Source organism: Hippopotamus amphibius, chromosome 8 (genome assembly GCF_030028045.1).
Source record: "Hippopotamus amphibius kiboko isolate mHipAmp2 chromosome 8, mHipAmp2.hap2, whole genome shotgun sequence".
Lineage (NCBI taxonomy): Eukaryota > Metazoa > Chordata > Mammalia > Artiodactyla > Hippopotamidae > Hippopotamus > Hippopotamus amphibius.
The window spans coordinates 77,457,105-77,474,373 of NC_080193.1; the positions used below are offsets into that span (position 1 = coordinate 77,457,105).

The following is a 17,269-nucleotide window of genomic DNA, read 5'->3' on the forward strand; positions in this document are numbered from 1 at the left end:
GCAAGGCAAAAGCCCTCTTCTCAGAGAGCTTGCCATCTACTGGGGAGAATCAATGAGCAAGCAGCTCTCCGAGCCTCATCCGCACGATGCTGGCAGGGTCGTACCAGTGGGTGCAGACGCTGACGAGAGCACATGGGAGTCAGCATAGCTGCCCCTTTTCTGCCAGTCCACGCTGAGCTCCCAGTGCTGGTGAGGATGCTAGAGCTGAGAGGTACTGAGCTAAAGTTATGAAGCAGAAGTTGACCTTAACATTGACACCCGAGTATAAACTTGCCCATGGAATGGAGAACTCACAGCAGGCGACATCTACCGCTTCCTTCCTGCTAGCTGGAGGCGTTAATAAGAATATTTGAACACTAAAGGGGCTGCTCTGATCTGTTGACCAACTTTTTCTCTGGACTGGATTTCTAAAGGTCACTGCCATCAGCTGCGGGCGCTGCTCTGTGTGTAGGAGGGGTGGGCACAGCTATGACAGCCTGGCCAAGGAAGGGAAGCCCCAGGAAGGGAAAGCTGGGAGAGGACCCCAAGTCATCAGTTGGAATGATCTCCCTCTCGAGCTAACGCTGGATTTTGAGTGTGGACGACAAGCGCAGGGAGCATCCCTCACTAAGGAGGCCCTGACTGCAGCCCCAGTGGGTGCTGTGTCATTTCTGGGATTTTACGCCAGGCGCTCAGAGTAAGGCCCCCAAGGCCTGGGATATGATATAGAATTTGATACAGAATTTAGCAAGGCCCCCAAGCCGGCAACCTGGCCACAGTGGACGTGGGCACAGACAAGTGGTGTGAACATGTGGCAACCCTTTCCGGGCACAGGCAGAGGCCAGCGGAACCAGGAACATATGAACCCATCAATTAGTCACTCAGTACCTACACAATGCCAGGCTCAGGGCAGGGCTCTCTGGAACACTTGGGCGTGGGAGAAATAAATTGCTAACTAGGCCGAGAGTGACAGGACAGAACTATGGCTCCATCACTTCTCAGCTGCAGACAAGGAACCTGAGCTTAGTGCTCAGGGTCACGGTGTGGGGGAGGGGATTACTGGGGCCACACGAGCCTGGGACAGCTCTTGGTGACAACAGTAGGATGAGGGGCTTTGCTAATGACGCATGACATCAGGAAGTGTGTTTAGAGAAAGTGGTATGAGGTGTGACGTGACGAAAGTTTCCCTCGGTCACAAGTGACTAGAGGTTCACTGGGTTAGCAGGGGTCCTTCACCTTGGGACTTCTCCAGAGAATTCAGTGTATGGCTGAGGGTCGTGAATCTCAGCATACAGCGTGTCTCAAACTTATGACATCAACGGTTTGTTTGGGGACAGGGACATCCTGTGGGACTGGCTTCCAGGCACACACTTTGGAAACTGCTGCTCCATAGGACGGGCAGCAGGTGTGTGCAGCCCAGGGAGGGTCACAAAGAAAGAGCTGAGAGGACACCTGCAGCAGCTGCCGAGCCCCAGGAAGGCCCCGTTGGGGCCCAGAAACTTCCTTGGACCAGGCCGGTCCGCCGCCAGCCCTTCTTCCCTGGCCCTGCTCACATGGGACTAATGCGGAACCCAGGTGCGGCCTGTGCGGAGCAGGACAAAGGCAGGACCCTTGTCAGGTGACCTCATGGGAAATGATGTCCAGGAGAGGTTAGATAACCACAGGGGGACACCTGAGGAAATGTGTGCCGGCCAGGGGACGGAGAGGCAATGGGAGCCGGTACCCAGAGGGGTGTCCCCGCCACAAAGAGAAGGGAGGCTGCTGTGGCCAACTCTATAACAGGAAGGGGCACGGGCACAACTTGAAGATGCAGGGTTGTGACCGCAGGAGGGAAGCGCTGGAATGGAACACTGTGCGAATGAGATCTGGAGGCGGAGCTAAGTCTGGATGCGGAATGTCTGACATGTTGGCAACTTCTACAGAAGCGTCTCAGGCAGGAGCCCCTCAGGCTCACCACGTCACGACGGCACTGCCCTTGGCCCTGCCTCACCACCTCGCAGGCTGCAGGTGTCTGAGAGCCTGGGGCCAGGCAAGGTGCACAGCAATGCGCACACCTGGGGAGGTGCCAGGGGCTGGGGGGCTGGGGTTCCCGGGGTTTCTGCGACCAGAGTCGGGCCTGGAGAGACAGGTGCGCCTCAGATCATGGCGGGCCAGGGACTCCACTCTGGACCGGAAGCAATGACAGGTGTTAAGCAAGGGAGTAACAAGATGAGATTCCTGTATGTACCTAATTCCTTCCTGAAATGTGAGGGCTTAAGTAAACAGATAAGACACAACCTGAAAGGCCACTCCAGCTCCCCTGTGCGTGAGCCATGGGATATCTAAGAGCTTTGAGACCAGCAGGAAGTGTTGCTTTAAGCCAGGACAGAAAGAGGGAGAGCCTGAACAGACACAAAGCAGCAGAGGCAGGGCAGGAGGGAGGAAGCCCGTTCACATCCCCATGGCCACCTGAGCACAGGGCAGAGGAGAGGGAAGAGCCTCGGAGGACGCCCTGGGTCCCTGGAGTGCCATTTTCCGAGACAGAAATACGGTAGGGGAATCACCTGTGTGGAGGAAAAGATGAGGTTGCATTTAGACACAGAACGTGTGACGTGCCTGTCAGACACTCACTGGGAGAAGGCCAGTTGAGTCTGGGTTTGGAGATCAGGGAAAAGGTCTGAGCTAATGGCACCGTCACCCTCTGTCAATCACGGTCCTATGACTGTTGAGGTCAAAGGTGTTCCATCCTCACCTCACCAGGGTCCGTTCAGGTATGCGACAGGTACTGGTGTATGAGGTGCGGCAGGGAGAGGGGAGCTAGGTGTGCAACTCCTCCTCCTTGATACACAGAGCGCTGGGCCCAGAAAGGCTGCCTTGAAATGCAGTGGCAACACAGGGAAAGGGCAGGTGTCCTGCCAAGACTTAAGAAAGCCACCTAAGGGAGAACACCAAGGCTGGAGATGCTGAACTTCACCTACAGAGCCACAGTCCACACCACAGGAAGCTTCAGGAAGTACCCTCCTTAGCAGAACAGTGCCACAGCAAGGCTTCCTGAACCACTGCATGAGGCCACCTCCCAAAAGGGTTACCGCTACCACCACCACCATCACCCCCAGCCCCCTGTAGCTTTTTATTGCTAACAAAGATGGTTGATTTTGGTAGTAGATGCCTCCTAAGATTCACATGTCTTGGGCCTTTAATATATTTAATGCTATCACACCTGGAAGTATAGTAACATATTTCCAACGGGGCCTACCTGGAGTTGTGGAAGAAAGGGAGGGTTAATTCCCAAAACAGCTATTTTTCCAATAAGGATGGGTTTAAATGGAAACGTTCCCATCCGATGAATCACAAGCCCAGAGGTGCCACAGCGTGGGAACAGAGACTCACCCAGGGGGCTGCACTCAGATGTCCACCCTGAGAGTGTCTCTGCATTCATGCTTGCCCCCTGCAAACAGGGGGCTAAGAAGAGAAAGACATACCAAGGCACTTTTAAGTGCTATTTGCAGCACACAGATGGATGCTGCATCATTAGAAGGAGTGAAAAACTGACAATGTCTGCCAGAGGAATGGTAAATGTACCATACTGTTCTCAAATTAAAATTCTAAAAGATAAGGGAAATATAAGTATGCTAAAAGGGACATGAAAGACTCTCAAAAAGGTACCATTAAGTTAAAAGAGACAGCTGCAGAATCATATGTGTAATAAAATCTCAATTATATATAACTTTGAAAGGCTTGGAGGATCATATGAAACAGTCAACAGTGTACCTGTGGAGGAAGGCGGGATGTGGTAAGTGTGAGGGAGGGAAGGGGTCTGAGCTTCGCTCCATTTAGTGCTAAATTGGTGTATATCTTCCAGCTAACACATATTCTTGTATCCCCTGTACAATCTTAGAATACAAAAAACTCTCCTTCTTGTGCTCTGAGGAAGAAGTTTCTCCTTTTACTACTTATCACCAGATTCCTGACAATATAAAATCAGATTTATCTCATATCCCAGCAAATAACGGGCCCCAGGGTTTGCAGCATGATTTGCTAAGGGCCACGGCAGGACAAACCTGGGGTTAGGGTGGGGACAAACAGTCAAACTGGAGAGGCCACCTGGGAGAGTTTTCTTCTCAGGATTTAATACAGCATTATCAATCCTGGGAGCACCCGGATTTGACGCCCAGCTCTGACGATGCAGCAGACTTCTGGACTCAGTTACCTGGGCGGGAACAAGGTAGGGCGGAAACACACTTCTTGTTTCCTCTGTGGGGCCCTCCGCCAGTGTAATCGTCACACATGCCCCCAGCGGGGGTGACTTACTGCATTTGCACCGCCCCGCAACCCCTTCCCCCGGGCAGTGAGGCAGAGCAGAGAGCAAAGCCCTGGTGGTGCAGGTAGAGGGGGCGGACAGGAAGGGCTTGGCCACAGCTGTCCACGACTGGGTGAAAACGTTTCTTTAATTCCAGGGCTCAAAAGTAGGTAACCCACCTGCCTACCAAAAAAAAAAAAAAAATCCAAATTCTCCAATACAAGCTTTGTCAGAATCAGTGGCAGCATCTTCAGCCTGTTTTTCCTTCTTTCTATTGTCATATTTTTCAACTGGTTCAGAACTCAGGGGGAAGAATTGTGCTATTTACCGAGCCCTTCTGAACTTTCAACAGTGATGAGATTGCAGAGGGCCAGATTCTGAACAGTCAGACTTAAAAACTAGTATCAAATGTACTAAACGTTATAATACCAGCCATTTTCTGATGCGCCCCAGCCAGGCTCCCTTATAAGTACAGTGAATTGAAACTGGCCAGGCTAGAAAGAAGGCTGGTCTGTGCCTGCCTATTTATCTTGAAATTGATGGCATCCTGTTTGAACTTAGGGTAGAATATATTCCCTTAAAAAAATAAAAAAGCAATCTTATTCCAAATCCCGTATCCTATCAGTTCAGTCACCAGACATCCGGTCTAAATTGTATCCTAATTTCCTCTTCATACATTATAAATCTGATATCATCACTGACATTACAGGCATGCCTAGGCAACTACAATATTCTTTTACACTTTCATAATGACCCCTCATACACTTCTTATCATCTTATAAGAAAAATATACTAGGAATAATAAAGGATTGTTTGCAGCTTTTATTGCCTGTTACTAAGTCAGTGACTCAGTAGGAAAAAAATGGTTACAAGTTAAGGCAAACAGAGCTCATCCTTTCTCCTGTGGTTTCTGAGGCTTGGACTCTGTACCTTAGTGCCACCATAACAGGGAAGGATGGTAGGACCAGTCTCTTCACGAATGAAGGTAGCTTCTAATGAGATGAAATATCAGATATGCTGTTCCCCCATCCTCTTTCATACTGCTCCTTTTAAACATGACATCAGTTTTGGTTTTGGTTTTTGGTTTTTTTTTTGGTCATGCCTGAGGCATGCAGGATCTTAGTTCTCCAACCAGGGATTGAACCTATGCCCCCTGCAGTGGAAGCACAGAGTCTTGACCACTGGACCACCACGAGAGACCCTATATCAGTTTTAAATATGCTGGATGCAGCACTCCACCAACAGCCAGGATAAGACAGGATGGGTTTTATAAACAAACCTGAAGAACACTAACTATTTACTGAATTAATGTATAAATGGAAGCGAGGGAGGAAAGAAGTGCTCTTATTAGACACAGGTCCTGCTATGCTAATTACTGCTAGAAAGCCATTGTTTTTGGTAAACACACTCTGATCCTTAATGTTATCCTCAGGCTGATGACTTACAGCTAAGCATATACTGGGCACAGAGGTCAACTCAGCCAGTCCTCAGGGATGTGGCTTGAAGCCCCTCAACCCAGAGGGCCCATGAGGGAGTTACTTTTTCGAAACTCAGACGTCTATGTGCTTTTCTGACATTTTAAAAATGGCCAACTCGCTAAGATTTCTGTATGTGGACATCTCTGCAGCCCTATCCTAAAGCACAGACTCCGCAGCTCCTACCCTCCACTGTCCACGTGTGGCACAGCCGACACAGCGGCAGCCTGGTGGTACTTCCACATGCACCCCAAGGCACGGTCGAGGACGCTGGCTCTTCACCACGTTACCATGACCTTTCTATTCTACCAAGATTCACAAGAGGAACTCTCCTCAGGTCTTAGCACTAGAATAACCCCATGCAGCAGTTTTTTGACCTTCCAGTCTTCAAAAAAACAAAATGTACTTAGACTTGTTTTTAAATTGTAAGAGTAATGTGACTACTTGGAAAAAGTTCACGGTCTGAAGGGTACATCAGGGACGCTAGCAGCACTGAAATGGTCTATTGTGGGCGGGTGTCATGGGTTCGTGGGTGTTCATCTTACTGCTGTGCTTTGCAGGCTGCACGGTGTAGCACAAATGTTGTTTTAGATGCAGTGAATATCACCCTCTCTTCTTTTGTAAATAAATCATGTAACTGTTGCACAGGCTACTAGAAAGCCCAGAGCCAAATCTGTGCCTTCCTCCCAGGTGTAGAGCAACTTAGGACATGCATTTTTTTTTAAGCTCTTTATTGGAATTGCTTTACACTCTTGCACCAGCTTTTGAGGTACACCAAAGTGAATTGGCTGTATTTATACATATATCCCCATATCCCCTCCCTCCCGTGACTCCCTCCCACCCTCCCTGTCCTGGCCCTCTAAGGAATCACCCATCATTGAGTTGATCTCCCTTTGTTATATAGCAACTTCCCACTAGCTATTTATTTTACAGTTGATAGTGGAAATATGTCTATGCTACTCTCTCACTTCATCCCAGCTTCCCCTTTGCCCCCCGCCCCCCCAACCCCGTGTCCTCCAGTCCACTCTCTGCATCTTGGACATGCATTTTTTATACTGGCCTTAGCCCTAGCTTACTTTTATTTTTCCTACTCTCATTTTCCTTTAACCACAATTTTCTTTTTTTCCTCTCAGCATTACTGAGATATAACTGACATATAACATTGTGTGAGTTTAAGGTGTACAATGTGATAATTTGATAAATGTATATATTGTGAAATGTTAGTTAACAATAAGATTAGTTAACAGCTGTCACCTCACAGTTACCTTTTTTCCTTTGTCATAAGAACATTTAAGATCTGTTCTCTTAGAAACCTTCAAGCACACAATACAACATCATTAACTATAGTCATCATGCTGTAAGTTACATCCCCAGAGCTTATTCATCTTAAGACCAGATGTCTGTACCCTTTGACCAGTATCTCCCCACTTCCCCCATCCTGGGCAACCATCAATTTACTTTCAGTTTCTATGAATTCTAACCAAAATTTCTTCCTTTATTTTTATCTTCTATTTTTTCATTTCTCATATTTGTGCTTTCTCCTAATAATAAGCTGCTTCAAATCCACTTGAGAATGAGGTAGATGATTTTAAAACTAAAAAAGGCCTCTGTTTAGGAAGACTCTAGTATTAATCTGCAAACACTTAATTGAAGCTGGGGCTCTGGCCCTTGGGGGCTGCCTCAGGATCACCTGGCGCTTCCTTCCTAATTGCCTGGCTCCACACACTCAGCCTCTGGACCAGGCGGCAGGGTGGTGTGCGCTCTCCGGACACGGGTTCATGAACTCTGAAAATTTCCTCGGGAGACACTGGTGTACTCGTGCCCCTGGTTAAGAACCCAACTCAACTCCACATGTCTCCAGATGAGCTCTCCTAGGAAGGACACATCACCTACGTAGTGTTTTGGCCCGTAATGCAAACCGGAATCTAACCACAAGGAAACATCAAGCACAAAAGGAGAAATGTTCTATTTTTAAGGGAGAGGAAGGACTATATTTTTCTAAAATGTCAATGTCATGAAAGTCAAACAAAGAAAGACTGGGGGAATGTTCCAGATGAAAGGAGGCTGAAGAGACATGACAAGTCAATGTAATACCTGACCCCAGGCTACAGGGCCGGGGTGGGGGTGCTGTAAGGGATGTTAACGGCTCCGCTGACAAAACTGGAAAATGCACACTGGGTTAATTAGGTAAAAATACTGTACTGATATTAAATTTACTGAAGTGATAATCATATGGTTATATAAGAGAATATTCCTATTAAGAAATGCACACTGCATTCAAGTATTTAGGAGAAAAAGGCCATAATATATGTAATTTATCCTCAAATGGTTCAGAAAACATATTGTGTGTGTGTGTGTGTGTGTGTGTGTGAGAAGAAAAAGTAAACAAATGAGTAAAATGCTAGCAGTTGGTGAATATGGGTAAAGGGTATACAAGTGTCCTTTGGGCTACTTTTGCAACTTTTCTGTACATTTGCAATGATTCTAAGCATAAGTTAAAAAAGATAAAAAGAAAGCGCCTGTCTGAGACCGTACAATACCAGCACGGCAGTTATTTTTAAAACAGGATGAGGTTTCCTTCGTTTCCTACTGACTTGCTGCCATCACCAGCCCTGGCACCCATAAGCAGCTCCACCTGAAAGAGACAAACACGCCTCCCGCCACCACCCCCAGGAGGCTGCCTTCTAGCTGCTCACTCCAAAAACAGCTTTCTTTGCCTTCTGGGAAGGCACAGACCTCCAAAGCCAGCTGAAATGCAGACTCCTGAACGTGTTATTTTTTCCTGCTCTCTCATTTTTTTTAAGTTACAGTATTTTGAAACCTGAGGGCAGATCTGGGCACAGAGCCTCACCGTGCCGGGCCTCGTGAAGTCCACGCTGCGCGCCAGGCTCTGCCGCATCTGATTGCTGAAGAGGCGGATGCAGACGCTCTGCAGGTACTCGGGGGTGATCTGCAGGAGGACAGAGGGTGGGTGGCTGGTGAAAGCCGCAAAACATCCCCGGAGCCGTGAGAGGCACCCTAGCCAGTGTCAGAGCTGACTCTCAACAGCCTCTTCGAGGGCTCAGAAATTAGATTTTGTTTTAATATTGGAGCTCTAGGGAGTTAAAGCACTGAGCTGGGTGAAAAAACTGCTAACACATTACAGGTATGCTCATGGGATAGCATACTTTAAGTTACAGAATTCCACTTAACGTACTCCTGCTGTCACGTAAAATAAACTGAAATATATATATATATATATATATATATTTTTTTTTTTTTTTTTTTTTTGCACTGCTAGGCTTGGGGAATTGAACTTGCGCCTTCAAGCAGTGAAAGTACCAAGTTCAAACCACTGGACTGCCAGGGAATTTCCATAAAGTAAGTTGATTTTAAACCTTTTTTTTGTTGTTGTTAATTCAAGCAGTAAAGTCATTGGGTGGCCATATTGTGATGGAAAGAATGCCGGATTGAAAATCTGAAGATCTGGGTTCAAGCAGCGACTAGAGAAAACCAACAGCTCTGCCTCCTGCTTTCCTGACCTATCAGATGAAACGAATGAGGCCTCCACTCCACATCCTGGGGAGGGGGGTAAATGACATCATGGGAGAGCCCAGCAGGTGACACATGGCTCAGTAAATGCTTATTGAATGAGTGGAGACATTTTATAAACTATCCAGCAATCGACAACAGGAGTCTGGGTTACTGTTGCATCAATGCCACTACAATTATGGCCTTTTCCTTCAGCATCTCTCATACTTCTCTCATTAGCTACCATGATTCAGGATTGACATCCAATATCTAAGGTGGTAATCTCTGAAACGTGTTCTTTCCATCTAACATCTTTTTTTTCTATGAAAGTAATACATGCTCATTTAAAATGTAAGCATGCCAAAAAAGAAAAAGAAAAGGAAGAAAGGAAGAAAGAGAGAGGAAGGAAGGAAGGAAGGACGGAAGAGAAAGAAAGAGAGAGAGAGGAAGAAGAATGAAGGAAAGAAGGAAAGAGAGGAGAGGAGAGGGAAGGAAAGGAAAAAGAAAAAAGAAAAAACAGGGAATTCCCTGGTGGTCCAGTGGTTAGGACTCTGTGCTCTCACTGTCAAGGACCCAGGGTTCAGTGCCTGATTGGGGAACTAAGATACCATAAGCCACGTGGCAAAAAAAAATTGTACGAGTGCCACAACCTCTCCCCAGCCCCACCCTGCCCCCACAAGCCAATCCCTGGAGGTAACTACTCTTAACAATTTCACCTCCTTCCAGAATTTTTCGTATGCCTGATTGTTAAAGGGAAGCTCCTTTTCCCCAGCCTTGTGATTCGTGTGGTGGACTCCCATATGGTGATGGACTTGGCTCTCTTCCTACCCCTCACTCACTTATCCCCACAAAAGGAAGACAGCTCAACTGACTGATGAGGTGGAAAGAGTGGGAATGCTGGGCTAGACCCTTTTCTCTCCCTATGGTACTCCTGTCTGCCCCCGGAAACGTCTGGTCTGTTTCAGCCACCAGAAAGACTGTCCCTCTGGTCATCCCTCGACACTCACCTATAAGTGACTCAGACAAAGTAGGACCCCATCTCAAGGCTGCACCTCCCACACCATCCTGAGCCCATTTCCTCTGAATTCCTATAGTGCCAAAATTTAAACATTCCTTTTCCATCCTATACATTTAACCTTTCCTTTTATACCTGTTCCTTCCCTACAACCTTGAAACGTGTCCAAATATATTACATATTTGAAAATACCTTCCCCTTTCTGCTCCCTAGGTCCTCATCTATTAACCACCCTCAATGTTCTTTCACAGCCAAGGTCCTTGACAGAATAGCTGACGTTTGCTGCCTCACCATCCCTTTATCTATCAACACACCACAGTCGAGCTCCCATCTGCATCACCCCAATGAAACTCACGTGGCAAAGGCCACCACCAACGACCTTCTAAATGTCAGAAACATAGGACACTTTTCAGTTCTAGACTTCTAGAGTTTTCTGTGATTTTCAAGAGTTTGGATCAACCCCTTTCTCCTGAAACTGTTTCCTCTTTTGACTAATGCTGGAACTGGTACCAGAGTCATTCCTTTAACAAGGAAATCTGATTCTGTCACTTTCTTACTTCAAACAAGTAAATGAGGAAAGGACATGAATAAACAGATGACTACAAGACAATATATATGTGGCCAAAAACATATGAAAATATATTCGGCCTCAAACCTAATTAAAGAAATATAAATTGAAATATTCAGAATACCAAGTTTTACCTACCAAACTGGCAAAAATTTCAAAGTATAAATCACGTTCAGTGTTGGCAAGTGTGTGGAGAAACAGACACTCTGATATGGTGGGGGGGGGGTAGACATTATTGAAATCTTTGGAGAAATAATTTGGCAACATCTATCAAAATTTTAATGCCCGACAAGAGGGCAGACAACAGTATCATGCAGTATCAGCAGTATTTCGTCTTGTGGAACTGAAAACCACAGCCACAGAAAGATAGAGAAAATGAAAAAGCAGAGGACTTTGTACCAGATAAAGGGCCAGGATAAAACCCCAGAAGAACAACTAAATGAAGAGGAGATGGGCACCTTTTCAGAAAAAGAATTCAGAATAATGATGGTGAAGATGATCCAGGACTTTGAAAAAAGACTGGATGCAAAGATCGAAAAGTTTACCGAAGACCTAGAAGAATTAAAAAGCAAACAAACAGAGATCTGCAACACAATAACTGAAACGAAAAATATACTAGAAGGAACCAATAGCAGATTAACTGAGGCAGAAGGGAGGATAAGTGACCAGGAAGACAGAATGGTGATCATCACTGATGCTGAAACGAATAAAGAAAAAAGAATGAAAAGAACTGAAGACAGCCTAAGAGGCCTCTGGGACAATGTTACATGCACCAACATTCGCATTACAGGGGTCCCAGAAGGAGAAGAGAGAGAGGAAGGACCTGAGAAAATACTGGAAGAGATTATAGGTGAAAACTTCACTAACATGGGAAAGGAAATAGCTACCCAAGTTCAGGAAGCACAGAGAGTCCCAGGCAGGATAAACCCAAGGAGAAACATGCCAAGACATATAGTAGTCAAACTGGCAAAAATTAAAGACAGAGAAAAGTTATTAAAAGCAACAAGGGAAAAATGACAAAACATACAAGGGAACTCCCATAAGGGTAACAGCTGATTTCTCAGCAGAAACTCTGCAAGCCAGAAGGGAGTAGCATGATATATTTAAAGTGATGAAAAGGAAGAACCTACAACCAAGAATACTCTACCCAGCAAGGATCTCATTCAGATTTGACGGAGAAATCAAAAGCTTTACAGACAAGCAACAGCTAAGAGAATTCAGCACCACCAAACCAGCCCTACAACAAATGCTAAAGGAACTTCTCTAAGTGGGAAACATAAGAGAAGAAAAGGATCTACAAAAACAAAACAATTAAGAAAATGCTAATAGGAACATACATATCGACAATTACCTTGAATGTAAATGGACTAAATGCACCAACCAAAAGACACAGACTGGCTGAATGGATACAAAAACAAGACCCATATATATGCTGTCTACAAGAAACCCACTTCAGACCTAGGGACACATACAGACTGAAAATGAGGAGATGGAAAAAGATATTCCATGCAAATGGAAATCAAAAGCAAGCTAGAGTAGCAATACTCAGATAAAATAGACTTTAAAATAAAAAACGTTACAAGAGACAAGAAAGGACATTACATAAACATCAAGGGATCGAGCTTTCTAGGTGGCATAGTGGGTTAAGAATCCAGCTGACAATGCAGCGGACAGGGGTTCGATCCCTGCTCCGGGAAGACCCCCATGCTGTGGAGCAACTAAGCCTGTGTGCTACAACTATTGAGCCTGCGCTTTAGAGCCCATGAGCCACAACTATTGAGCCCATGTGCTGCAACTACTGAAGCCCACGCACCTAGAGCCCGTGCTCCACAACAAGAGAAGCCACAGCAATGAGCAGCCTGCGCACCACAACGAAGAGTAGCCCCCCCTCACCACAACTAAAGAAAGCCCGCGCACAGCAACAAAGACCCAGCACAGCCAATAAAAAAATTAATTAATTAATTAAAAAAAATTTTTAATGCACATAACCTTTGACCTAGCAATTCCACTCTTAGGCTCTTATCTTACCTATATTCAAAGGTATACAGTATATATAAGGATGTTCATTATGACATTTTTTGTTATAGCAAACAAAAAAATCTAAATGTTCATCAGCAGAGATCTGATGAATTATGGTTCATCCTTACAGGGGAACAATGCACAAGCATTAAAAAAATATGAAGTAGGTGTGTGGTCACACGAAAAGATCTCCAAAGTATACTGAAAGTGAAACAGCAAGTTTGAGAAGAGTAATCGGTCACGTGATCCCAAGTAAGCATGTGTATACTGCACGCACATGCACAGGCATAGAAGTGTTCTGAGGTAATACACAAGAAAGTGTTCATCTTGAATGTCAATAAGAAAATGAGACTAAGGAATTGTGTGTGGAAGGTGCCTTTTGCTCCTAACTATACACTCCTCGGAATTGTTTCAGTTTTTTACCATGAGCACGTATTTCTTTTACGTTAAAAACAAGCTAGTTAAAGATTCCAGTGCTCCCGCCACCCCATCTCTTCCGGTCTTGATACTGGAGGCCCCTCCAAGCCCTGCCCAGTGGTCTGCGGGCCTCTGCTCGCACACTCCAGCAGTAACAGCTCATGTGCCCATTTGTGGCCAGCACGCCATACCTGGTGGCACATAAACCTGGCTGTAGGAGGCACACCAGGATGATGGCAGTTATTTTCTATTAGGAGAGAAGACAAAAAGAAAACACACGCTTTTCTTTTTACTTATTTCTGTTCTGTTTGAATTTTCTAATTATACACATGCCTCCTTTCTCTTTTTTGTCAACAAGTGGTTATACAAGCCAATTTTTGTTTTGTTTCTGGTACTTTTCTGTACTAAAGAAAAGTCAGTGTGTGTTACTTTCAAAACTAAAAAAACCCTAACCCTTTTCAAGATATACACTTCAAAAGCTCCTCACGAACTGCGAGATAAAACACAAATCCCTAACTAAGCATGGTCTACAAATCTCTCCAAGGCCTTCCCCAATCCACCCCCCTGCATCATCTTTCACCACAGGCCGCCCCCCCAGCTTTGGCCATTCCAGCCATACCAGGCAACTTTGAGCAGCTTTGTGAGCGTTTGTGTGCGATGCTTTCCCATGAGCAAAGGTGTTTCAGTGCAGGATACTAAAACATATTAAAAAGTTAGCATGGTAAAAGTAACAGTAAACAGCTGTTGCTCTGGCCTAGAGTTCTGGGGTCATCCCAGGGAGCTGCATTACTAATTCCTTCCAAGTGTTTACTCAGACGCCCACTTATGAAAGTGAAAACCCAGAAACAACCTTAATGTCCAACAATAAGGACCCGGCACAAAATAAATTATGGCACGGCCACATGACGGAAAACTCCACAGCCACGAGAAGTGAGGCCTTGTAGGAGGATATTTAATGACTTCAAGAATGCATGATTCAGTATTCAGGAAAAAAGCAGATTAGAAAACTGTGTGAACTGAGTCCATTTTTGTGAAACATGTGTACCTAAGTATTGAAAAAAGTCTGGAATGTTAACAAGTATTATTACTAAGTGATACAATGACAGGGAATTTTATTTTTGCATAGTTCTATATTTTTGAAATTTTCTATAATACACTATTTTGTAATCACATTTTTAAGTTGCTAAAAGTAATACACAAACTTATATTGGTGATAAAATTGTATAAAGCTTAATACACACACACACACACACCCCCCAGTCCAAGTAAAACTGGGGAAATAAGGCTGAGAGCAATAGATTGTATCAATACCAATATCCTGGCTGAGATATTATATACTATAGTTTTGCAAACTGTTACAACTGGCGGAAACTGGGCAAAGGGTACAAGGACTCTCTCTGCATTATTTCTTAAAATTACACGTGAGTGGGGGGGGAGTCGAGGGAGGGAGGGAATACGGGAATATGTGTATAAATACAGATGACTGAACTTGGTGTACCTCAAAAAATAAAAAAAATAAAATTACACGTGAACCTACAATTACTTCCATTAAAAAAAACCCCTATATTTCCACAAAGCGATTTTATTATACTTTCTAACCTTTTATTGAGTAAAACACTAGAGTCATTCCCATTAAAGTCAGGAATAAGACAAATATGCCCATGAGCACATTCAACAGCATCCCAGATCCTTAGCCAGTAAGCTAAGGGGGAAAAGAAGAAAGTTATGATATACAAGGAAAAAAACAAAAATATCTTTATTTGAAAATGACATGACTGCCAATCTAGAATCAATCCAAAGAACCTATCAGATTAATAGAGCTCAGAAAGGTTGCTGGATACAAAATCAATATATGAATATCTACAGCTTTCCTATATACCAACAGGGTATCCCCCTCTCATTTTTATGCCACTACATAATTTTTTTTTTCTGCTGCCAATTTATTCTTTGCTAACATTAAGAACAGGGTAAAGAAATAAAGACACTGTAGATAATGTGTCAGGAAAATGGATGAATACTGCAGTGGCGTGATAAACAGCTGCGCGTAGCCTTCGTGAAGTGGTGGGGCAGGCGTCGCTGGCTGGGGGGCTCGCCAGGAACAGCATATCAACACAGTCCCATGCCCATGACACATCTTTATCTCAAAAAAGACACATGAACAATGTGGGAGCTTCCTTACCATCTTGCCACTGACTGTGGCCTCCAGAGAATCCACCAGCTCTGCTGTGACTCCAATGAGATTGTGGTAGTCCGCCTGAATCTTATTGTACCGTTTCAAGTACGTCATTGACCTACGCTCAGCTTCTACCAGCTGCTGGTGGAGCTGCTGCAACATTTCTAGGAAGACAATTTATATTTATATTAAAACAAAACAAAAAGCAACAATTTGAAAAACCACTACAAAATAAAAAATAACTATATTCTTCTCAAGGGAATACGATGCCTACTGTCAGCATATTTTACTATAACAATGAACTTGATGCTACGTATCTGTGTTTAACACTTCTGTCTCATGCCACACTGAATTACAAAGTGCTTTGCAATCATTGGTCTTTTCCCACCCTTAGTATTTCAACTAAGCCATCGCTGGCTTTCCTAACAAAATCTATTTCCTTGGTTGAACCCCACACAACTTCTTTTAGTTCTTCTATGTACAAGAAACAAACTCAATGCTTTTTTCTATAATCAGCTCACAAAATGGCTGAACCAAAACAGAGTCTGTTTCTCTGTTTGTGCCCCATGAGGTTGTCTGGGGAACAATTCATAACCGTGAGAGAGCTCTTCATCTCAAGTAAAGGTTAGGGCTGCTTGATGGGTGCTGAGAAAACTCGGATCCAGAATTAGGTAAGATTCCAGGTGTTCATTCTGCCAGTTCAATGAAGCATAAGCCACCCCACTGGGCCTTATAGCAGCAGCCTTGGGAGGTTCTAGGGTTCTCTTCCTGGAATCCCCCTGCCCCGCCCTGTACCCCACAGCAGCACTTGATGGCCGAGCCACCCTGGGCACGATTGGAACATGCAAATCTTCATTGGTGTCAACCTTCCTTGGCCCTAACCTACTTCTTCCCTTTACTGGTAGGCTATGTTTTGGATGGAAGGAAGAGTTGCTGCTCCCAAACCCACGTTAACTCAATATGCTGCCAATCCAGACACTGTATAATATTTGTCATTTTATTTTATTTTTTTAAAATTATTTATTTATTTATTTTACTGGCTGCTTTGGGTCTTTGGTTTCTTTCTTTCTTTCTTTCTTTTTTTGGGTCTTTGCTGCTGCATGCAGGCTTTCTCTAGTTGCAGCAAGTGGGGGCTACTCTTTGTTGTGGTACGTGGGCTTCTCATTGTGGTCGCCTCTCTTGTTGTGGAGCACAGGCTCTAGGTGTGCGGGCTTCAACAGTTGTGGCACATGGGCTCAGTAGTTGTGGTTCGTGGACTCTAGAGCACAGGCTCAGTAGTTGTGGCATACCAGCTTAGTTGCTCCTCAGCATGTGGGACCTTCCTGGAGCAGGGATTGAACCCACGTCCCCTGAATTGGCAGGCGGATTCTTAACCACTGAGCCACCAAGGATGTCCCAAGGTCTTCATTTTAGAACTTATTTCATGTATACAGAGAGAGACTTTAAAATTATAAAGGTCAAATATAGCCATTTTTTATAATTTTAATGGAGCATAATCTATAAAATATTGAATCACTATGTTGTACACCTGAAACTAATATAATATTGTAAATCAACTACACTTCAATTAAAAAACATTATAAAGACCTGGGTTCACAGAAGAAATAGAAAATATGACTACACCAATCACAAGCACTGAAATTTAAACTGTGATTAAAAATCTTTCAATAAACAAAAGCCCAGGGCCAGATGGCTTCACAGGCGAATTCTATCAAACATTTAGAAGAGCTAACATCTATCCCTCTCCAACGCTTCTAAAATATAGCAGGAGGGACACTTTCAAACTCATTCTATGAGGTCACCATCACCTGATACCAAAATCAGACAAAGATAT

At 44.5% G+C, this 17,269-nt stretch overlaps 1 protein-coding gene across 9 annotated transcripts in view; it reads right to left on the reverse strand.

Moving 5' to 3' along the window:
* Nucleotides 1-17,269, reverse strand: part of ARMC9 (armadillo repeat containing 9) — a 150,412-nt gene that overhangs the window by 105,521 nt on the left and 27,622 nt on the right. For 8 of the 9 annotated variants that reach the window (XR_009055082.1, XR_009055080.1, XR_009055083.1 and 5 more), the window contains exons 8-9: nucleotides 15,442-15,599; nucleotides 8,585-8,683 (exon numbers count right to left, since the gene is read on the reverse strand). Coding sequence is in view for 5 of the 9 variants with exons in the window: in XM_057745323.1 (XP_057601306.1) it covers nucleotides 8,585-8,683; nucleotides 15,442-15,599 (257 nt within the window). In the remaining 4 variants the exon portion in view is untranslated. The remainder of the gene's footprint in view (nucleotides 1-8,584; nucleotides 8,684-15,441; nucleotides 15,600-17,269) is intronic. The other variant, XM_057745326.1, reaches the window with a different exon arrangement.